At 38.9% G+C, this 24,503-nt stretch overlaps 2 protein-coding genes across 3 annotated transcripts; one reads left to right on the forward strand and one right to left on the reverse strand.

Moving 5' to 3' along the window:
- The first annotated feature begins 300 nt into the window (after positions 1-300).
- LOC105386643 lies at positions 301-5,046 on the forward strand. The gene is made up of 9 exons (XM_011557254.3): positions 301-698; positions 788-870; positions 1,005-1,344; positions 1,415-1,907; positions 2,901-3,095; positions 3,178-3,213; positions 3,314-3,360; positions 3,453-3,913; positions 4,961-5,046. The coding sequence occupies exons 4-8, from the start codon at positions 1,885-1,887 to the stop codon at positions 3,851-3,853; spliced, it is 702 nt and encodes a 233-aa protein (XP_011555556.1). The 5' UTR covers positions 301-698; positions 788-870; positions 1,005-1,344; positions 1,415-1,884; the 3' UTR covers positions 3,854-3,913; positions 4,961-5,046.
- A 306-nt stretch (positions 5,047-5,352) lies between these two features.
- On the reverse strand, positions 5,353-23,375 carry LOC105386640 (pheromone receptor transcription factor). 2 transcript variants are annotated; one of them, XM_048632059.1, is made up of 6 exons: positions 23,222-23,375; positions 10,445-10,562; positions 7,684-7,911; positions 7,098-7,334; positions 6,316-6,510; positions 5,353-5,911 (listed from the first exon to the last, which is right to left on the reverse strand). In XM_048632059.1, exons 1-6 carry the CDS (start codon positions 23,230-23,232, stop codon positions 5,762-5,764), a joined length of 939 nt encoding a protein of 312 aa, XP_048488016.1. In that variant the 5' UTR covers positions 23,233-23,375; the 3' UTR covers positions 5,353-5,761. The 2 variants fall into 2 exon arrangements, with proteins under 2 accessions (XP_048488016.1, XP_011555554.3); XM_011557252.3 differs by having other exon boundaries at positions 7,098-7,337.
- Between the last annotated feature and the right edge of the window lie 1,128 nt (positions 23,376-24,503).

Genomic DNA, 24,503 nt, shown 5'->3' on the forward strand with positions numbered 1-24,503 from the left:
ACAAGGAAAGAAGAATCTACATGTTGACTAATGCGACGTCAGCCATTCAAAATAACTCTGATAATGCAGCAGAAGCTAATGTAACAAATGAAGATACAGAAAGTGGACTAGAAGAAATAATCAAAGAAATTGTTAAAAATAGGAACTCCACAATGTGAGTTTGTTTTAATATTGAGCTTATATACATACCTAAGTAAGGACACATTATAAGTTATCTACTTAGTTATGTAAATAATTTTACAGTATTTCATAACTTTTCAGTATTAAAAGAGAAAGTCTATCAAGTTCCTCGAAACATTCATAAAGATAAAATATACCAGTGTTTCAATTCAGTTTATTCATACCAACACAAAAGATAACTGAACAATGAGTGACGAGACGATTCGCGACACCTCCGACCGGGGACGACTCTGCGAGCTGATCGACAGTAAGAAGACGAGGAAAGAAAGATCCAGGTCCCGCCCCTCCAGACCCATCTCCGCCAGTAGCTCCACCAGTGAACGAACTAATAAACACATCAAACACACCATCAAAAGAAACAAACTGTTTATGATGATGAATACACCCGCACTACTCGACGAAACTTCGGATAAAACTGCGTACGCAGACATCAAGAGAGTGTTGAAAAGGGCAACTGATGAGGATACTGAAAACTTTAGCTCTGTCCAAGATATAGAGGAAGAATCTGAACTAGCTACGTTAGTAAGCTTTTAAGATGCTTTGCATCTATAGGTAATACTTAATATATACTATTGTTTACTGATACTATATACTATTGGTTTTGCAGGAAAACTATCGATAATAATGATGGAAAATCTTCTGCAGTTACATACATTAAATCTATCAATTTCTAAATTGAACCGTTTGAAAGTAAGTATTATTTATTTATCAATTAAATTTCTACGAAGGCTGAAGTTCACTTTTTCCTTCGTGATTAATTACGTCGGATATCGAAGAGATCCCAAGATACTTATATATAATTTTATTGTATATTATTTTCAAAGTTTAGGAACATTTCAAAATGAGCGACAATGCGATAAGTTTTACCTCCTTTGTGGAGAGATCCTCCGACAACATAATAAAAAGGGTGAAGAAAGAGAGGTCTCGTTTACGAAGCACCCGACCCCTGAGACCTGGCACCACTAGCTCCATCACCAAGCGATCGAGGAAGCTCAACAAGCTGGGCATCAGCCGCGGCCGCGTCATCATGATGATGAAGTCACCATCCGACTTGAAGGAAACCAGGACGGCAGCGCTGAAGAAAATATTAAATCGGCAAATTGAGTCCATAAATGATGAAAATGAAGCTGAAGATTCGTATCAAGTTAGCGACCCTGACAACAGGTACTGCAAGAATATATTTTAAAGCGAAAAATAAATGATAACAAAAATCTAATATTTTTTCTATTTACAGACAAGAAAGCCAAGAATTTATTCCGACATCCTCACAGAAGCATAAGAAATGCAATAAGTTTTGAATTTGATAACAAATAGTTAGTATTAGAATGGGTGATAATCCACCACAAACTATCCCTGATACTAGAGCGATACCGGCCCAACCATCCCTAAAGAACCAATCTCTGGACACAAAGACTAGGAAGAAGAGACAGAGCAGATCGCGGTCGCGGACCCCGCACCACGCCCGCAGGAAGCCCTCGCCAGGGTCCCTCGCTAAACTGTGCAAGTACGACCCCAACCGCGTCAGCCGCAGTAAAGTCTACCTCGTGTCAACGCCGAAAAAACTACACAAATCCCTTTACGAAGACATTTGTGAAGTTGTGAAAGATAGTAGTAATGACGAAATATTAGAGAATACAACGGGACGCCACTGATAACTTATTGGAAAAAAGAAAAAACTAAGTCATAATCACTGAAAGTGCAACCATGCCTCCTAAAACGGGATCAGCGTGAGTATACTTACTTGTGTATTGTTATATGTAAGATGAGTATCAATGTTGTTGTTGCAGTCCTATGGCACCCCAGAGGTGCAGAGGGTCTCCACTAACGTCCGCCACTTCCGCCTATCTTCGGCTGTACTTTTGGCCTCACTCCAGTTTAGTCCAGCGGCACGCAGCTCGTTTTCGACGCTTCGGCGCCATGTTTGGACAGGGCGTCCCCGGGAGCGCTTGCCATTTGGTGGCCTCCAGTCAAAGGCTATAGTTGCGGCATTCGTAGCTCCTCTCCGTACAGTGTTCCCAATCCATCTCCACTTTCGTTTCACAATTTCCTTGCCGATGGGAGATTGTCGGCACAGCTTCCACAGATCTTCGTTACGTATTGTCTTCGGCCAGAAAACGCGTAGGATCGACCTGAGGGACTTATTGACGAACACTTGCAGTTTGTTCGTCAGCCCTTTCGTCACTCTCCACGTTTCGCAACCAAAGAGCAATACGGACTTCACGATGGAGTCGAAGAGGGAGATTTTTATCCGCCTTGTGAGCACATTCGAGTCCCAAACAGGTTTGAGCTGGGCAAACGCAGCCTTCGCCTTCTTGACCCTGCTCTCTATATCCTCATCTGCTCCTCCCTGACGGGTGACCGTGCTTCCGAGGTAAGTAAATGCATCGACCGAGTCCAAGCGTTGGTCATCGAGTATTAAGGCGTCCGAGGTTTTAGCCTTGATACGCATATCGACTGTTTTGCGTCGGTTTATTCGCAGACCCTTTTAAGTGACCTCAGTCACGTACACGAGTACCTACTTAACTATGTACAAACAAAAAAAATATATTATATAAGTATAGGTACATGGGACGTGTGTGTTGTGTGATTACTGTTATGAGTGTGTATGGTAAGTAAATAAATAATGCAGCTTACATCAAAAATAGCCAAGCTACATTAGGTTTACGTTTATTTCCTGAATGCCTTTTGCTCAATACCATCCATCCTCACGGCTCCACCAGGGTATCAGGTGCCTCCACCTCGGAGACATGGGAGATGTCTGACGACGAGGCGAAGGCGCCCGCGCCGGCCGAGAAGGCGGTCAAGCCCCGGCCACACTACTACTTCCCGCCCATCTGCACGGGCAAGGCCGCCCACGACATCATCTGGACGTATATAAGGAACAAACTGGAGGGCAAGAAGAAGAAGTTCCCTTGGTGAGTAGCTGACTGGTTTGGGTTACCAGTTGTGAAGTATATTTGCGGGTGGTTTTTTAAATGCATTTTTATTTTGTTTCAGTCCTCCTCACTGTCAGTGTGAAGCCCTTCAGTGCCCGTAAGTTTTTATATACCTTAATAATGTAACCTATAGGTATTATTCTGTATGTACTTACCTGTATACATATCTACATATTAATTGTATACTGTTTTACTAGATTCACATCGATCAAAGACACGGTCCTGGATAAGCTTTGCATACGAGGTGAGAAAACGTGGAACTATATCATTGTTTTGTGTCAATCATAATTAACATCCTCTTATTCTTCCTGCTACAACCCCCTGTTATCACTACAGAAACCCTGGAGCTGAACGTGGACCCGTGCAGCTGTGACCCGCTCTGCATGAAGTTCAAGAAGAAGGGCAGCACCAAGTTCAAGAGCCTTCTAGAGGAGAGCAGCAGCGAGGACACCAGCAGCTCCGAAGACCAGGAGTCTGGAATCAACTTGAGGAAGAAGAAGGATAGGAAGAAGGGAGAACACAAAGCCACTTCTGGCATCGGGACGAAGTTCAACGCTCCTCCGAAGAAGCCGGACTTTGATGAGGTTCCGAAGTTTAACTTCAGGAAGCTGAAGGGAAGCCTGACGAAGCAGGTGTCGAGGAGCAAGAAGGCCAAGATGGAGCGCATCATCATAGCCAACAGACGCTGGTTCCCTGAGGACATGGAGGCCTCGTCTGATGCTGCCTCGTCAAATTAGGATAGCGGAAAAGCTTTCGAGTTCTGATGCATGGAGGGAAGATGGTTCTTTCCTTTTGGAGTAAGTCTAAAGATTATGTATACAGTTTATACACCCTTACTTGACTAACTATCTGTTGAGCATAGCTTCCATCTTACTGCCAGTTTCTATAACTCTATCTAGAGATGCCACGAATATTCGGCAACTATTCGGTATTCGGCCTATTCGGCCAGTTTTTTCAGTATTCGGTATTCGGCCGAATAGTGCGTACTATTCGGGCCGAATACCGAATAGTAAATCATGTAAAAAATGATTTGTTATTTTAATCAAAATTGTGTATTTATTTCCAAATCACAACATTTTAATACTTAAAATTAATCAGTAGTAAGTTGTGCTGGATAAAAACGAGCATTTCAGCATTTGGTAGCCCACGATTGCGCTTTTCATTGTAACCATCCTCAGAAAATAACCTCTTACTATAAACGCTACTTCCAGGTGAAGAAAGATAAGTTATTACAAATTTCAAAAGGTTCGGGTATTATTTTTTGTTTGCTGACCACCACTTGTAAGGATCGGACATCCGATCTAGGCGAACTATTATCAAATAAAAATTCAACTCGTTTGCCACAGCATTCTGCCTCCTAATAATTAGCATTTCTCATATAATCTGTAGCGACTTCTTCAAAGCAGTTCCAGGAACAAAAAAAACAGGTTGTAGCGCCGAATATTCGGCGGCCGAATATTCGGCGCTTCGGCCGGCAGCGTCGCCGAATATTCGGTATTCGGTATTCGGCCAATTCACTATTCGTGGCAACACTATCACTATCAAAAGTAAGAATCTGTCAAAATCGTATGAAAGTAACTACCAGTTATGGATAACTCTATCTATCCATTACTGGTAGTTACTTTCATACGATTTTGACATAATCAAAAGTAAGAATCTGTCAAAATCGTATGAAAGTAACTACCAGTTATGGATAACTCTATCTATCCATAACTGGTAGTTACTTTCATACGATTTTGACAGATTCTTACTTTTGATTATGTCAAAATCGTATGAAAGTAACTACCAGTAATGGATAGATAGAGTTATAGAAACTGGCAGTTAAACTTTTCTTTAATTCACAGATGGTTAAGGCAGTCCTCGTCAGCCCCCACCGTAAGAACCCAGAGAACAGCCGACGACGCGACACACTACAAGCGAAGGGTATCGACAAAGACCGACGAATACTCCGGAACAAGAAGATTCTCAAGTACAAGAAACCCAAAGAAACTGTCATCAGGGTCATCAATTACACTGATCTGGTGAGTCCAGACGACATGACTCAATCGCCCTCTGCATTCGCTGCTGGTAAACCAGAAGAATCTAGTTCTTTCGTAGTGCCATCAGTTGATGCTGGACTAAGTGACCCGTGAAACCCTTACAATACAACGTACGCTCTTGCTCTTGCTCAATTCCATTTGCTACACCCGTCCTGTTAAACCTACAAACCTGTTAAACGAAAAATAAAATAAACAAATAACTTTTAAAAACATTTTATTCATTTTACACCGAAGACTAGCTTACAACCTAATTTGTAAATTACTTATGAGCAATTAAAACTTAAAAGTAGTAATTTATTGTACAAAATTATAAATAGAGTATTTAATTTAAGATACCTATCGACAGTCGGGAAAATCCTGAACTCGATGTTGTAGAGTTATACAGTTTTACCCAAAGAACCAATGCGCGTAGCTATATTTAGCTCTGCGGGGTCACTCTAGGTTACGAAAAACGGTCAAATTACGCAACGGAGCGTTAATGCTCTACTTCTGCTCTGCTCTACGTTTTTGTCAAGCTAGAGCAATCCTGGAACTACAATAGGCACGGATTATATACACTGGTGGAAGTGCGCCAACGCCAAGGGAAGTGGACTGTGGTGCGTTGGTTTAGAAGTCGAAGTCGTAGGGGCGCTGCGGGCGACGCTGCGTCAGCGGGATGTTGACCTCCTCGGCCGAGCGGAACACCTGCGGGGCTGACTGCGGGCGCGGGGAGGGGGAGGGGGAGGGGGCCGCGTACTGCCGCCGGGGGGGCTCCTCCTAGAATACAGATACCGGTTGTTAGTGTTATCCTTGAGATCGATCGTTAGAGGAAAAGTGGTCCTGGTCACCTCTTAGCATCCCTTAAAGGGGCTTTGCACTCCAGATTTGCGAATACGAAAATATCTAGTGCTGCTTTGCTTTGCTTCTCGTTGGTTCAGATTGTAAAGGTAGTTATGGTAAAGTAACCAATAATGGTAAAGTAACCAATAATAGTAAAGCCAGGTAGGGCAGGGTACCAGGGGTAACGGAGCGTACACTGGCTCGTTATAGACGTCGATAAACTTGTTGGCGTTCCACCAATGATAGCGCCCTATTTATGGCAAATCACGATATCATTAAGTTTATCTTAAACCTCAAGTCACACACAGAAAACACAGCCAAATAAAATATCCCACCCTCACCTCATCCTGGTCATAGCGGTCGTCATTGTACACTTCGGCCGGGTAATACCGGTCGGAGTAGCGCAGGGACACGTTGGGCTTCCTCTGAACCTCCTCCTCGTTGATGGGCCGGTACAGGTACTCGTTCACGAAGTGGTACTTGGACGACTTCTGGCAGATGTTGTCGTGGTTCGGCGGCATGCAGATCAGGTGCACCTGCGGGTGGGAGGAAGGTTAGATTGTGGATGGGATTGGAAGGCCTAATCGGTAGACCACCTTAAAATACGTTTAGTTTAGGATCCATTGCACATGCTTGACATGCTAGGTTTGTGACGTAAAGCTTTCGAAACTTCCGAGTATAAGGACGCCTTCAAATTAGTCGCTAAGTGTCGCGCTAAGTGGCGCTGCTGTCTAAATTCTTTTAAATTACAAAATCCGCGCATCTTTTAAATTACAAAATTTATATGGATTTTGACAGCAGCGCGGCTGCAGCGCTGCAGCAGCGCTGCAGCCGCGCGACACTTAGCGACTAATTTGAAGGCGCCCTAACCTCTGGAGTTCTGGATCTTGCAATTGAAAGGACTACTATAGTGCACGCGGAACTAGCTGGCCGCGCCTTAGGTATGTGAGCGGTGGGACGGGGAGGCGGGGGCGCTTGGACTTAGTTGTTACTGACATTGACAGTTCCGCGTGCAATATAGCTATTACACCACCTCTTGTTATAACTTCTACATACTTCCATGGGCAATCTCACTTACTCACTCAAATCACATCAAACAAATCATAATACCTCAGACCCTTACCTGATGGAACGTGAATCCTTCAGGACAGATCCAGGAGTGCTTGACATTATCCTGGCAGTAGTGGAAGACCTCGCAGTTGAGCTCCTCATCAGCATAATACCCGCTGTTCTTGCTGACACAGTCGAACTTGCTCTGCTGCAGCAGTGTCGCCAGGCGGTCGGGCTCCTCCTTTTCTTCTTCCAGCTCGTCTTCTACTTCTTGCTGCAGTTGTTGGAGCTTGGATGGGCGCTGCTCTTGCTGCTGTTGGGGGAGTGGTCATGGTTAGTCGATAGTTTGGATAAGCACTGATTCTAAATCGTACCAGTCCGAAATTGATGGGTAACAGTAGGAGTTTTATAGTGCCTTGGATTGAATACAGAAAGTCTGTATTTTATTGTGTGTAGCTTTTCTTCAGTGCGCATATGTGATCTGGGTCAAAGGGTTGGCCAGTCTGACTACCGAGGATGCACAGGACAGAATTGTATTGCAGGTTATTGGTATAGTCAGCCGAAATGGGGTAAATGGCCTCTTGACATCCAGAACAACTTTTATTCTTTCGTGCACCCTATCCTTTACCTACAAATCTATAGATCACTTAGTCGCTCACCTTCCGATGCGGCGCGCGCGGCGGCTGGCGCGGCTGCTGCTGGTACTGCTGCTGCTGCTCCACGTACAGCTGCTGCTGCGTGGGCCGCGGCTCCTCCGGCTGCTGGTAGCCCGCCAGCTCGGCCAGCGACGCCGTGGGGCGGAAGCCGCTGGGCGAGTTGTAGGCGCCGGCGACCGTGTTGGAGTACGCGCTGGGAGTGTAGGCGCGCGGGCGGAGGTTGCGACTCTCCTGGAAGGGAGATTTGGTGGGTTAGAGCGAGAGAAGACATTCCTATTGCTTTGGTGTGTGGTTCTGGATATACCTAGTAAATATGTTTATCTTTTATCTAATGCATATCAAAGTCTAGTCGGTACAGGTACGGCGTCGAGTAACGTAGTTATGTCCTCGAGCAAACTAAATAAGACCTTAGAAAAGTTCAGTTATGTTATCTAATCGAACTACTCGCGGGTCTACAACTCTTTAGGTAGGTAATGAAATCAACTTATTCATTCTGAACGAATAATTAAAATTGCATTATTAGAATAGATCTACAAAACTAACTCATTTAATATTACACAACTAGTAATCATGAACAAGATCCCGAACAGAAGGAACTAAATTTACATTACGCCGGCACCAGTGGGCACACTGGGCACGTGAGATAGCAAAGATCAAGTGCACTATTCGCATTCGGCACTTTCTATTTCATTATTAATTCTTACATAATGCAAAGCTTTTTTTAAATAAGTAGCTAGACTTTTTCGCGTACTTTGCAATCATTTTGAAAGCTATCCCGTAGAAGTAATCCCGTATATAATAGCCTTAATTACTTAGGTAATTTTTTAATACCTATATCGGCCTGAAAAGGAAATGCATGTATTTATTACATAATGTTCAATTTATAGACATATCGCCTATTTGTTTTGTGACTAAAGACCAGTAGTGCTGAAAAAACAATTGATTATAAGTATTTCACTGTTCGTTCGTGCGTAACACGTGCGTGGTCGATTTACTAGTAATTGTTAAATGAGTCTATCCACATTGTGACTGGCAGATCCGGGTGTGGAGCTAGGTTTTGTAATAATAATGCATTTCATTCAATATTGTTACTTTCTACCATGCAGCCAATAACGCCAGTAACTAAATATAAAGCGGGGTTTACACATTAACATAACGCACGGACCGCGTGGCTATTCCAAAATTTTATACGCGTGACCCGAGCGCTCTCGGAAAACAACAGCAGATTGGATTCCGCTGATTAGCTCGATCATACTCTATTTTCATGCGGACTAGAACCCAGCATAATCCTATCATGTAAACACCGCTTAAGCTAGATTCCTAGACTCGGTCTACCAGTATTGGTTTGTCTACGATTCAACCACTGATTACATTCCATATTGTATAAGTAGTTTTGGCTAAGAATCTGTTCGAATGATTCATAGCGGCCCAACAGTGTGCACATTCCGATGCAGCCTAAACAATAGCTCGCAATTAGCTTTATTGCAATAAAACAAACAAATGAACATTAGACAATACTTACAAGTCTTACCACGTGTTGAAACAAAAGTTCTCACAGTAAGTTTGTGCGGCAGATAAGAATGATAAATAATTAGAGGTTATCATTTTGAAAAAAGTGTTAGTTATGTAACTGGTACTTAGGAGGTACTTTAGAAATACATACTTAATAAGTCATTTAAATAGAACAAACTTTATTTAAACTTTAAAAAACGTACTTACACGCATATTTTTGCGGGTCGGGCGAGCCATATAGCCGTGTTTGATTTTTAAATAAACGTTGATATATATCTCCATAATTGAATTATGTACACAACTCACACCTATCTCTTATTTAGGATTAGAGCAAAGAACCTTCGATGCACATTGAACAAAGACCTGCAATGACTCTTGCAATCTGTATGTCAACAACCAAAATATCTCAACACAAAACGATTTGCTATGCTACGGTTGTAATTAAAATTGAAAAGAAAATTTGGACAAGTTACACACGGCCCATTGTCAATGTAACTGTTACATATTGCTGCATAAGTAACTTACGGTTTGTACTTGTTAGTAAATGGGGCATCTGGCCTAAACCAGCTCTTGAAATAAGTGTTAAAAAACAATGAATATTACTTTTAAAATGTGTAACAAGTCGTAAAACCGCTGTGTACTTATATTGTTTATTTACACTTATATGGCATATCCACTTACTACTGAGCAGTCCTCATTCCTCATACATTTCTTATCTAAAAGCCATGGAGATAATAAAAGTGCAAGTAAACCCATAATATAGTCTACATTTAGTGGAATCACTTGATAATGACCACTTTCAACTTTCTCTCTCGCCGGCGGCGGCGGCGGCCTTGCGCGGAGGACGTTGACTCGCCGCAAATCGCTTCCAAATCGCTCGGACACTCGAAAACAATCTCACTTATGTATTTATGTAGGTAGGTACTAAGCAATACTTTCAGGTATTTTAGAGACTAAGTATCATCTTTCATAAGCTTCTTCACGGAAATAATCGTTTTACAGTTTTGGAATCGCATTACGAGTTAATCTAATCAGACCGTACTTATCTCCGATGATATTTAGATTTTTATTTAGTAAGTACTTGCACCATTTTATAACTTTCCATAGCTCAGTAGGTAATAAGGTATGTAATAACGAAATCAAAACGTTACCCGAAACATTTACTACAACTGAACTACTTTAAACTCTGTTCCTGCAACATTGCCTCAAAAAAAATGCATGAATAATCAAACTGCATAATGTATTCACAAACCTCCTCTTCAAGCGACACGGCGCTGTCGTCTTCATCGTCGAGCTCGGGCACGTCCCGGTCCTCCTCCTCCGACGCCAGCGCCGTCGCCAGCACCAGGCACGCCAGCAGCACGCGCCATCTGGAGATCAAGAGACAGGTGGGGTCAGTGATGAGGGGGCTGTAGGGTCAGGCAGTGGTGTGGAGACAGTAGGGTTCATCATTATCATCACGACCCATCACGTCCCCACTGCTGGGGCACGGGTCTCCTTGTAATGCAGGAAGGGTTTAGGCCTAGTCCAGGGTCGCAGGGTTTGCTTGTCATAATTGTGTAGATAGTAGTAGCCAATCAGGATGTAAGGCTACCGAATATCCACCCACGCAATAGGAAAACAATTCGTTATAAAACTTGGATAATAATTTTGTCTAAGTACAAAGCTTTTACTTTCGATAAGATTTTAAAAGTCACTCAATTTCATAAACTTTCTTTACTAATTATGGTCCAACTCTACATTACGTATAAAGTAACTGACACTAGTTAAGTATTCACTAATTTCAGACTCGCATGCACAAGTTAATGCAGCAGAACCAATTAAAGCGGACTCGATACGATGAGTCAGTGGCTCATAACGTCCCTCGGTTACGCAACTGCATAACACACAACCAGAATACTGCATAATTCACCAGAGTACATATTGATAGTGTCACTAGATCCCTACTTGTCTACTCACCTAGAAAAACTTGTTGGTTTAGCGACAAACGACGCTATGGTTTAGCTAATAAGGCTGATCAGATCAGTATCTCGGTGTCGGTGTAGAATTGCCATGTAATTATTCGAAAGTTCACAGTAGCGAGTGAAAATTACGCATTCTGTGTGAAATCTCTTGTAGATACATCAAATAGAAGTGACCTTTAGATTAGATCGATGCAAAAAGTTAGGATTTATTCTAGAGATGCCACGAATATTCGGCAACTATTCGGTATTCGGCCTATTCGGCCAGTTTTTTCAGTATTCGGTATTCGGCCGAATAGTAAGTAGTATTCGGCCGAATACCGAATACTTAAAAAAGTAGCAAATATCTTACAAAAAGGAATAAAAAATTCAATTTAATCGAAATATTAAACTATTAAACAATTAATTAATTGCGAAAACCTGAATACAACATCTCGCTTACGTCAGTTGCGCTTTTCTTCATAAAATATACAATACCTGCTACTGAGATACAGGTATTTTTTAACAAAATATATAAGGTTTGGCTACTGATTCGAGTTGGTACAACTGGTGGTCAACAGGTTATACGGATCTGCCGTAAGATTAAGAAGAACACTTTTTAAATAAAACTTTAACTTATTGAATTATACTGGCTCACCTGCCGAATATTCGGTGGCCGAATATTCGGTATTCGGCTGAGAGCGCAGGCCGAATATTCGGTATTCGGTATTCGGCCAAATCACTCGTGGCAACACTAATTTATTCACGACATAACTTTATGTGAGTTTAGAGATTTTATGGAACGTATTATCTCTAGTAGATAATGAATTATGAATATAGCTAAGAACGTAGGAAATGCAATCAATCAAAATTAATAGCTGTTTAAGATTAAAACGATAAAATTGATATAATTTTCGTAACAACTTCCTAGTGACTCGCCGAGTCAGTGATGGCAGGAAATTAGAAACAACTAGTCTAGATGGAATTATATTCACTATCGACCCGAAAGCACACGCTGTATTAGATGTATAGAAATGAATCACAAATTATAGTAAATACGAGTACTCGTATAAAGGTGCTTAATATTGAAGTAACCCATACCGAGGATTTATTATACCAAACATTTACTTCGAGAAAGTATTTACGGACATACTCGCTTCCTATTCGTTTAAGTGTGCTTGTTTCTGTTCTATTGGTACTTACTTTAGAAACGATCTTAGATAAAACATCTTTCCGCTCCAGTATGACCAGAGCTACTGCTATTACGTAACAGATATACGAGTTGTTCAGAAATGAATTAGTCTAAGATTTATTTGATAAACTAATATTGAAGCCACAAGTTGCTTCTTTTTGGTCTGGACAAATTTGAAAATTCGTATGTTCACTGACACGAAAGAAGAAGAAGCCACTGTTTTTTTAAGTTCTAATGGTTTCCATACAACCAACTTTATACATGCACCTTTATATTTGTTAAATTCTACATGGCAATAAGACATAATAAATTCCAAAAAAAATTTTTTATAGGTTTGTACACAATACTGAGGATATACAAGAGGCTATAATTCACGAAGCAGATTTAATTCCAACGCACGCAGCTCGTCTAGAGGCCGGACTATAAACAACGACGCAGCATTTCAACAATCCACAGCCTCCACCGACTGCAGGCCCTTACATAACGAGAGCTGGACAGCCGCTATAGAACAGACCACAGCCAGAGCTTCTGATCGAAGACAAGTTTGCAATCATGATTAGGAAGTTGGATAAAGGGATGGTAGGAGTGCACTCACAAGTTTGTATATGGCAAGCTTGCTTGATGATGATGATGATTTAATTAATCATAATTCATGTACTCAGGCAAGTCCTAGGCATTGTACAACTGAGAGCTTACAACGCCTGATATTATCAATAAACCTTAATAATAAGCCATCAAAGTATAACTTTTACAAAAAGGACTTATCATTTTGGTAAAGGTTGGTTTGCATCACACTAGTTAATAAGAATAATAAGATGATATTTTTCTTGAGAAAGCAGTCCATGGTGTAAGTACTGACTGATGTACCCCAAGAGGTCATGTGAAGCGAGGGTCACTGTTGAGCAACCTCTTTAAATGTCAACTCATTATAAGAAAACATTAAATTTCTCGTTTAACCTCACCCATGTAGGTGTATTTTGCTCATCATGCTTAGTAAATTTTGCTATTTATTATCTTACGTACATTAGGTATAACTTGAAGAGATAACGCATAATAAATTTTGTATTTATCTACCGAAGTATGTAGTAGATCTTACAAAAACTGCACTGGACAAAGAAAGATAAGAATGATTTCAGTATAACGATCTCCATATAGAACTAGCATATTATAAGTGACTACGCATGTTGGAAGGTGCTTGCTGTATTTATACTTAATACGTAATACCTACAGTCCTACATACAAAATATACAGTCCGATAAGATTTAAACTTGATGTAAAAGGTATCATAAGGCTATAAAAGGTATCGTACCAGTGTGCAACATATTAAATTAATTTTGTGAACGATGTTATTACACCAATCATCACCACTACATTTTTAAACGCAATAATTATTACATTTCGTCACATTCAGACGAATTCATCACAAAAACGCGACCAGATGTGGGTCAAGAAACCTGTATGGGGAGACATACAGACATACTCACATACATTACGTATTTGTAACAGTAGCCATATCTTGCGGCGCCGGTTAGGGCGCGGTCCGGCTATTTACATACACATAGGTATGCGTAATGCATAATGTACTTGTACATTTCTCTACATTATCCTCTTCTATCGTAAACGGTTGGTATTTTTTTCTGTTTGCTGATATCAGTGAAAAAAACAATCAATTGATTAAAAATAGTAAAAACTGTATGCGTTAAGTAAATGATAAACTTTCATTGATCCACATATATATACCTAGCATATTCTAAAATTAACTGTGCATTTATTCTGAAAAAAATTAATTTGGTATACGTACAAAAAATTAAAAGTGGCATAAATAACGTACATATCTATTGCGCTGTATAAGTATAACATCCAAGCAATAAGGTATTAAATAATCGGGCCTTATTGTAAATTTAAAAATTAAACAGAAAAAAATATGTGGCTACATAACCGGCTACGAAAGCGTCGCGTCGTAGCGGCAACTGCTTCATACAAAAGAATTCAACGCGCAGAGAAGTTTATTTGTAGAGCCAAATATTTTAATATTTATACACGTAAGTAATTTATTATTTGACCGTGGTATAGATAATACATATTTAATGTATATTCCATGGCTTCGCAGTATAAAAATATACTACTATTAGGTATTTTTGGTAGGTAGTAAATAAAATCCACTGTACAAGAATGACAATAAGAATGCAAGGTGTATTTTTTTTGCGACAAACTATTTCAGTTAGTAATCTAGACTTTTAGATCACTGCGGTTAAGCGTGCGGTGCGGGTCATTGACCGCGAGCATTGTGCGGTGGAGCCTGCGCAAGCGCCGAGCAGGCTGCGGAAACATCCGTCAAACTAACCACCGCTCACCCCGATGTCATATGACACCGTGCGGCCAAACTTACCGCAAATTCAACAATGATATCAAAATATTTACTAAGTTCTTCTAACAGTATTTAAATTATTTTTGTTCATCATCAATATGCTAAGATGAGAATAAGGGAAAAAAGCTCTTATAACTTATAACCCCTATCATATAAAGGGTAGAAAATTATCTGTAAGTACATCACGATTTGGAAAAATTCTCGTCGAGAAAACTGTTTCAAAAAGAACGCGCTCGAGCATAAAATAAAATTTCACTAATTTAGAAAATGTGCACAAAAAAACAGTGCACCATCACTTGCGACACTCAACAATGGCCAACTCAAATGATAGCTTTACAGCAACAGTAGGCAGTAGGTACATGACAAGAAAATCAGTAAAAAAATGTGCATTATGAAGCTTACTGTCGTTATAATAAGACCCTCGGGTTCTGTAATTTCGTTAAATGTACCTATTAGCTTTCTCCGTCGTCGTCCAATCGTGAAATGGAAACTTGCGTCGGCGCAAATTATTGCAAGCGAAATGTTACAAAATGTTAGAAATGGGAAATTAAATTTGTTAATGGCAAAAACAACATAGCAGGTTGCCTTGTACCTTTACAGACAACGTTCCGACGTTCTAAGTATTTAAGAAACATAGTTTTTTCTTATGATATAATGAAACATGAAGGTCACTGGGCTAATCTCGGCCCACGATAATAAGTTTTTATTGTAAATCTATCGGCGTGACGGCGGCGCGTGGACAATACTCTCATTGTCACTTGTATCGCAATTTCCATCTAAACCATGCGCAAGAGTTCATATTCGACGGATTACTTTTACGAAATTAACTAAATCAGTGAGGACATAAAATATTGGATTTATTTTAAAATGGTACCTATCTTTAGCAATGTACGATTTTATAGCATGTTTTAAGGTATATTTTTGCAATCTATTTCTAAGTTTGGGTAGAATACATTTTGACCATGTAAGATACACATCATCGTGACAAATGTAATCAGCGCTCAAGAACTACATAAATAAACTCCTAACATCTCAATGGATAATCTTAACTAAATAAACACCTAGTTAGTTACTAATTGAATACTAAGTAAAGGATATAAATTCAATTGCTATTTATACGACCAAACCTTACCGATAATCATGTTGTAACTCAGCTTATACATGTCACGGTGATTAAAATCGCCCCCACATGTCTCTACAGTCCACATGACTGTGTCCACGATATGCAGATACAGTGGACCTCGCCCTAAATATAACCCGTGCACGAATTAAGAACGCAAGAGAATATGTCACACTAAGCATGACCCCTTCTCTACGTTACTCGTGTGATCCATATCTGTCCAGCGTGATGCATGCCAGTGATCCGGTGCAACCTACTTGGTCTATAAAAGAGAATGTTGCACGTGTATGTAATGATTTACGCCCAGCCCTGTATGCTGATGTGTGTGATCAAGCCACGTAATGTAGGGTGCGATATTGTAAAAAGTAAAAGTGGATTAATTAACGAATTTGCCATATTAAGATGAAATTTGCGTAATAATGTATTTTGATTAGGATCTTGCTCTGTCATTAGTATTCACAAACTTGTCCTATTATATACGTAATCTCTTATGTATTTAAGATCTTTTAAGTAAACCATCTTACATTTCCGAAAAACTGCTACATAAATTAGCTGGATCCCAAACTACAACTCAATACTCTCAAATGCTCGTCCTTTGATCATTAAAAAGAATTCTTACTTTAAGTTTCATCAGCAATATATTTTAAACTCTCGAAGGAGTGTCAGTCCTCAGTCCCTCCCTCAGTCATGGTCGCAGCGTGTGACCCTAATAACTGTTACGACACTTTCAATCAATCTGTACACGACACACGACCCGACTTATCTTAAGCTAAGTTTAAGTAGGTCCGATCAATCGGCGCGTGAGCTGATCTCACATGCGCGCGCGCAGGGCTTGAGGGTCACTCTATCATGACAAAAAACGAATGAAGCCGAAACAGGAGCTGTCATGCAATGGACAACATTTCAAAAAACTAAAGCTGCTATAAATCGAAAACCATTTCGAGATTTAGCTCTAAAGGCCACAAAAAAAATATTTTGGATTTTTTGGATGTAGCATTTTCGAGAAAATCATGAAATAGTAAAAAAGTGCTGATGACGTCATGCATCAGGTGCGATGCATTTTGATGATCAAAGCCTATAGATTTAAAAACAAAGTAACTGTCACTTTCATTTTTGATTGACGATGACGTTTTATCGTGAAGTTTTTGTTTATTTGGGTCATTTTCATAAATTCTGTTCTGACACTTTCTGACTATTTGTTTATTTATTATATATAATGGTTAGTACGTATTAAGAGATGACCTCTATATAATATGTCCCAGAGCATGCCACCGCCTACACAGCTGAAAAAATGCTTCTGAAAAATGCTTCTGGTAATTTTTTAACATGATAAGTACTTTGTATCATCAATGTCATTTGAAAATGACCCATTTATTGGTTGGCATGTAAACAAAGTTTAAATGTCACTTGTCAGTGTCATTTATGTTTTTTTTCGAGACTAAGGCAATAGACAAAATTAAAAATTGAACCTAATATGTGACGATACTTCCGGTTTTAAAATAATTAACTTTAAAGTTAAAAATAACATGCAAAAATTAATGTATATACAAAATAAAAAAATACAGGTCCTCTAATTTTCTATAAATTTTCCGAATAGCTAATAAAAATATAGGGTAAAGAAAATGAAATGTTGTCCATTGGTAAGGTAATTCAACCAGGTTTAGCTACCAGATGTGTGGTAAGAGTGAAAGCGCTCCGAAACTTATAATATTTTTCGTAAGCTAAATTGGCCCTCCAGGGCCCGGCCCTAGATCTTGTCGTAATTATGTCACTCTTGTTACATTGTGACATGAGCTATTATTACATGTTATATCATGCGGTGTAGAGTGTTGGCTCGGCTTGCGTAGGACGGGGGCATAACTTCATTGGAAATAAACTTTTCCATTTGATTTTGTTTTTTAATAGTTTTCAACCACATTTTTTTATTCATTCAGATAATTAAGTTGTACTTAGTTATTATAACATACTTACCTATACTGTCTATCATAGTAAGTAACTAGGGATATTACATAATATAAGTAAATTGATAAACTTATGATAATAATGTAACACCTAATATGTTTTTGATGTTTAGTTACAAGTGTTTGCTAATCAAAACACATTCAGCACACGTTCATATATTGCAAGATTTATGATAAATTCCACATGTTTAAAATGTCATATAAATGTTAACTCGCAAAATATCGAAATTAACTGAATTAACCCTTGCTCAATCTGACCCACAAATGGCCCATTCGCTGGAACATGTTAATAAAGGTGACAAAGGATAGGGCCTTCGTTGTGCTCAAATATAGTTCAAGACTCTTCATTGAATTGAGACGATGAAATAGTTGTTTATTCATATCGCACTTTATCTGATAGAATGAGATAAAGCTCTACGCTTATAAGTGTATATACTAAATACCTAAGCGGATTTGGCCGTTGTAAATTAACATTCCACTTCAACATAGGTTCAAATTTTTCATGATTTTATATTTTATACTTATTAGAAGTTTATTGCATATTTATCATCACGTTGTCAGATAATAAGCACAGTTACATAACACAAGTATGCCAAACGACGGATAAAGGATACATAAAGTACAACAACACTAAACGTGCACTAAACCATTCGCAGAGCCGATCGATTCGTTAGGCAACTCCTGCGCATCCCACTAATGGATCTATTATAGCCATAGACTACAATGCGATGCTATTTATCTCTACCATTCTGTAGTCTATGGTAAACAGGCTGAACTGGATCTCAATGGTGTCAGTGTCACCATACATGGTCAATTAAGTGTTTGATGACTTTAAGATGGCCTTGATCTGAATTTCCACCATTAATTTGTATTGATTGACCGGAAACAGAAATTAAGGAAAACTTGTTAAATTATGTAATGCAACCTAAATTTTATAATAGTTCAATGTTATTTTTTGGAAAAGCTACTTAGCTCTGCTTATAAAGCTAAACCCAGAACCATAACCCAACTATTCTCAACTTATAATGGATTCGTTATAACCCTTCAGTTGTATTGGTTTTAAATAGTTATGGAGGATATTGTGTTGATGTTTGCAATCAATACATCATGAATAAATAAAATACGTAACTAAAATCACGGGTGACACGTGCCGAGACTGCGAGCCGGCGGGCACAGTGGCGTGCAACGGAACGACACCACCAAGTGGCGGAGACGGCGTACAGTGGCATGCAAGGAAACGACACGAGTGGCGGCGTTGGTACCGGCCAATTACACGCCATTACACAAACCGGCACAATATTGAATCATCGCGTGTAATACGCCATTTAATACCTACGTTTTTTATTAGCTAGAAAACTAATGATACGAATATTACTTATGCCTGTCATTGAGCTGTGCTCTTCCTTCCGTAAGAAAAAGTGTTTTGAATAGATATGTGCTCGGAAACTATATTAAAATTTCAGAAGTAGCAGAGCAAAAATTTCATTTTGCCATTTTTACTAATGTAAATTTGAGTATGTAGACTTATAGAGCACACATTACGATACATATGTATCAATGATTGTTGCACCTTTATGAATATTTCTCACTTTCACATACATATTCAGTCTTCAAAGTGAGCATTTATTATGGGCATTATGATGATGACGCATTTGCAAGTCATCTGACGCCTGTAATTGTATGTAAAATGAAAGGGCGTATTCAAATTAGATTACTAGGTAGGTATTATCCTGAGACTCAGATTATGTGCATATGCTTACGGATCGTTTATCCGACTGTTGCTGCAGATCTGGGGGTTATGTAACCGGCTGTCTGTGCGAAAACACCAATGTATTGCAAAACGAAGGCTAGGCTAGCTGACACACTAGAGGTGTTATGACTTTTATGAGTCCTTTGATACGTTCTGAGGTAAAGTCAGGTTATAAAAGCATCTATGTGCTTAGTAAACAATACATTATTATTATAGCTCCGCCTACAGCCTGCAGTACCAGTCCAACATCAATAAACAAACAGTAAACTTAAAGATTGCACAATTTAAAAGTACTTACGTACACTTTCTTTAGCGCAGATGTTAGTAAATTAAATGATACATGTATTATGTATCTTGTGAATGAGAATGCTCCAGATAGCGGCAAGTTCGTACTTATGTAATAACGGTACCTACGTGTCAGTGCAGCTGCGCTGTTATTTATCTATCACTTTAGGTATAAGGATGAAAAAAGAGCTTCATTAATTGGTGAATCGATTTTAATACTGTAATATACGTGTAACATGAAATAAACAACACCGAACTATCGTATGTACAGAAATAAAATGTAAGTAAGTATAATTTATGTGATACTTATTACTTTTCGCAGTTATCGGCAGTAATAAATATAAATGCACTTACATACAGTACTGACTAAGAAACCCAAAATTTAATGATGTCAAATTAATCATCGAAAGCACCGTAAGTTCGGTGAAGTTCATCATTCCTGTACGAACACTGACCTTTCTTTGAGCTAAACCCAATTGAAGAGCAGCACGTGAAATTGTAACTGAGTAAGTACCTTCTTCTAGTTATCCTTCTGTTGTGGCCACAAAATACACTCACGAACAATGACTTTCCATTCATACTGACATGAAATATGTCCCAAATAAAAAAAATCAACTCAATATTTCACGTTTTTAATTGTTAATATTCTGGTGAGCTATTAAATGTACTTCAATATTGCAGACGGCGGCGCGGCGTTATTATTCTAGCCTTTTCCGTTTAGCAGAGTAATTAGGTGCTATTATCACTGGAACTTTTTCATTGCTCGTGCGTGTAGCTGTGATGCATGATACAACACCGAGAATTCAAGTCATAGTGTACCTGATCTAGAAAAGTGGAGAATGTAGAAAAGGTGCAAACACATACATAAAGAGAGCCGTCTGTCTCGAGATCTTGGGTAAATATACCGGTAGTTGAGTGCACGTGGGAAAACATTGCTTTGTCTCGTCTCTGTGTAGTGTATAATGGAGTATCGCTAAGTTATCATGGCATAAACTTTCTTTCGTGTGCCATAGGAGCGAAATTTGTCTGCAGATTATGTTCAAGGTTGTCTTTCACAGTACCGCATATTACTAAATAGTTACTATGAGACATGAGAGTAGTACTATGTAAACATTGAGCTAATCTCTTCTTGTAATCAATAAAACTCGTAATGAATTAAAAAAACATATGAGCCAAAATTTGAATAGATACTCGAGGGATTTCTTCCGCCACTTCTTCCGTGACTGAGCCTTTGTGAAATGGTGATAGATTCATAATCTTGACAATCAACCGATTAATCTAAAACTTTACGTAGATAAATGATTCTGTGACTATAATAATTTGAAATCTTGAGGGAAATTGGTTTAAGTTTACGATTTTCTTGATTATAAATAAGATGTAACGCTGTTGCGTATGTCGTTACTCAGTAGGTATCTACATGCAGAGGCATTCTCATGGTTGACACGAGACAAGATGATCATAATTAAGCTTAGTAAGTTAATTTTAATCTTCCTAGAGATTAAAAGGGTCCCTAGAGAAAATATAGGGTAACGTAACGTACCTTGGGACGCTTGTACCTCGGGACATTGATTGTATTTTAAAAACCGGCTAAATAAACACATTAAAATTCTACCCTAGGCATAGTATTTTACTCGCTTGGCAAAACTAGTGAGTCTCGTGATCATACCAGCATCTAGTGTGTGGTGAAGACAGTATGAAGTTTTTTGGAGTCAAAAGTAGCTTTTGTATAGTTTTTTGTGTTGCTTTATCTCATGGAAGCATGCTCAAAATAAAGACATGGATGTCACGTATAACTTTTCAGTTATTTAATTTTATGACATGGCAATTATCTGAAAGATTCCTATTAATTAAAAATAAAGATATTTAAATTTTGGTTAAATATTGCTTTTTTGTACCTTGGGACTCGATTAAATTTGTACCTTGGGACACTGTTTCCTATGGCTTTGTACTATGAAAAATGCAAACATCTAAATAACGCCTTATATCTCTGTTCTTATTAGTGCCAGAGTGAAACTAGACAGAATAGAGATGCAGTAAATAAATAAGAACAGAGATATAAGGCGTTATTTAGAAGTTTGCATTTTCCATAGTACAAAGCTATAGGAAACAGTGTCCCAAGGTACAAACGTGTAACGTACCTTGGGTCAAAACAAGCATGTTTACTTTTATCTTAATTTAATAAAATCTGGCCACACTAAAGCTTAAGCACAAATACTAGAGATAATAGATTATACAGGGTGTTGCAAAAAGGGTATACTAAGCCGAAACCTACATGTGCAGCATGGTATATCTAAGCCCGAAACTGAAATCAGAATTTGAAAATTCGCGAATTTTTTTTTTCATTTTCCATAGAAACTTTGTTGGTCACGTGACTTTTTACTATGGAAAAGTGATTTTTTTTTCGCGAATTTCCAAATTCTGATTTCAGTTTCGGGCTTAGATATACCATGCTGCACATGTAGGTTTCGGCTTAGTATACCAATTTTGCAACACCCTGTATATCCTACCGAATAAAGAAAATTTCACATTAATATCTTAGTTGTACGCTGCGATAGCTTCATTCAAAGTTGGGGTAGTCGAAAATGTCCCTAGGTACGTTACGTTACCCTAGCTGTTATTCTACTTATCGAAGAGAAGGTTTAAAATACCTTAACAAAGGGGTTGGCTATTTTTTTAGGGTTTTAGGGTAGGGTATAAAAGGCTGCCTTATTACTTAGCTATATTTTTTTTGACTAAGACTTTGACTAAGTATTCTGTTCAGGAACTTCAAAGTTTGTAATTTGAAGTGCCTAGTATCCGCTGGGGAACGATTTCAGTAGAAATTACACCGACTTGGTGCCTAATGACCGGCAGCCTTACGGAGAAAGTTACTTATTAGACCACAGCATCACGTTGCGTCATCAACTTTATACACGTACCTCTACCTTTTTGTTTCAAAGCTTTTTTAAAACTATCAATTTGCAACTTATTGATGCCTTATTAAAAGTACATAACTTATCTTGTTACATCATCGCATGCCCTTATTAAATGGCATGTAGGATCAGGTTTTCCTACCGGTCTTGAATGACTCAGTTCATTTTCGTGAACTACTTGAGTACTTGTATAATTTTCCAAATAAATATATTATCATTGGTCACATCAGCCCGATAGAGTACCTACGTCGCTTTATAAATTGTACTAATTGTACTTACTTAAAAAAAAGTTCAAAACCATTAACCGGTAACTTAGTAATCTGCACCTCTGTCAGGTACGTAAATTTTCCATGCACCTAACTTAACATGAAGATATTATAAGTTGTAGGTAGGTTATTGCCATCCATGCACTTAGGTAAGTTCAAAAGCTCTACCAACCGACCATCCGTTATTCAAACCGAACAGCGCCACAGAACAAACGAGAAATAAGCTTTTATTTACCTTAGATCCATATTGAAAATGCACTGTAAATATTTTCCTTGAACTTGGCTGCTCGGCGCGGGAACACTGACAGACAAAAACGCGGGAATTCGTCAAAATGAGCGGCAAAACGGAGTTTCCGAACGTTACTGCGCGCTGCGGGCTTTCACCCGCCTTTATAACTTGCACCGGCAAGGGGGGCCAAACATGAAACCGTTTGGGTAATACTTCACCTCGCGAATCGAACAAATTCGGTATTTAAAAATAAATCCGGCCGGACAACGACGACGGTAAAAAATATAAGAATTCGTTTCGAAAATGACGGCGGATAAATCGATTGATTTCTTGAACTCGTGGTTTGGCTTTCGAAAATGTTATAATAACTTCATTATTCGATGTCTCAGTTAGTTCTTTTGTTATCGATTCTAATTTCAGGGTTTGAAGGGGATATCTATACCAATGCCCATATACCATGTATGCTAAACTATACTATCATCTAGCTAGCTAATCATTATCATCAGCTTATGCTCACCTAAGGAGCGCTACAACACTCTGGACTCAACCTTCCTCATCAAGCCTCTACCCTCTACCGGCTATACTTCTCTAAAGTCATCAGACGCTGCCAGAATTCTGAGTGACTCTAAATCGGATGACCAGTCCAACCGTCAGTGTTTACGATTTTGAACGTCCTTCTATCTTTGAACACCGGATTGACAATAAAACGGTGACAGACAGAATAGCTGCAGAGGGAACCTTGATGGGATCAGTCCAGGACCGAGCGTGGTGGCGATGCTGATCATACTCCCCGTAGCCTGCATCACCGCACTGCATACACCAACACAGTCATACCTAATAGGTAATTTGTTATTTATGTATAACTTAATGAAAATAGGTTTTATTGGAATTTATACTTAGTCGCGTGCCAATTTTACAGCATACCTATTTCCTATAACCATAATAACGAAACTTAATTTGTAATTAGAAGTACTAAGCACTAAACATTCGTCTCACCTTTGTATCTAGAAAGTACCTACGTAAGTGTACAGAATTACCTATTGTCCACTGCGATGTCGGCTAAATTGGTTTTACAATTTCAACACTTCGAAAATGGGATCAAAAGTGTTGCAGCTAAATTAATCTGCCTGAATCGAGATTATTTATGGACATTGAATTTAAAGTATAGCTCTGCATGATGTGGGGATTGCTATCACACGTGTTGATTGCTGCCCACATAAAGCTGAATTTTATGTTTTTTTATCTTATACTTAATATTATGTCTATTGATAAATAATTGTAAAATTAT

This window comes from Plutella xylostella, chromosome 4, assembly GCF_932276165.1.
Source record: "Plutella xylostella chromosome 4, ilPluXylo3.1, whole genome shotgun sequence".
NCBI lineage: Eukaryota > Metazoa > Arthropoda > Insecta > Lepidoptera > Plutellidae > Plutella > Plutella xylostella.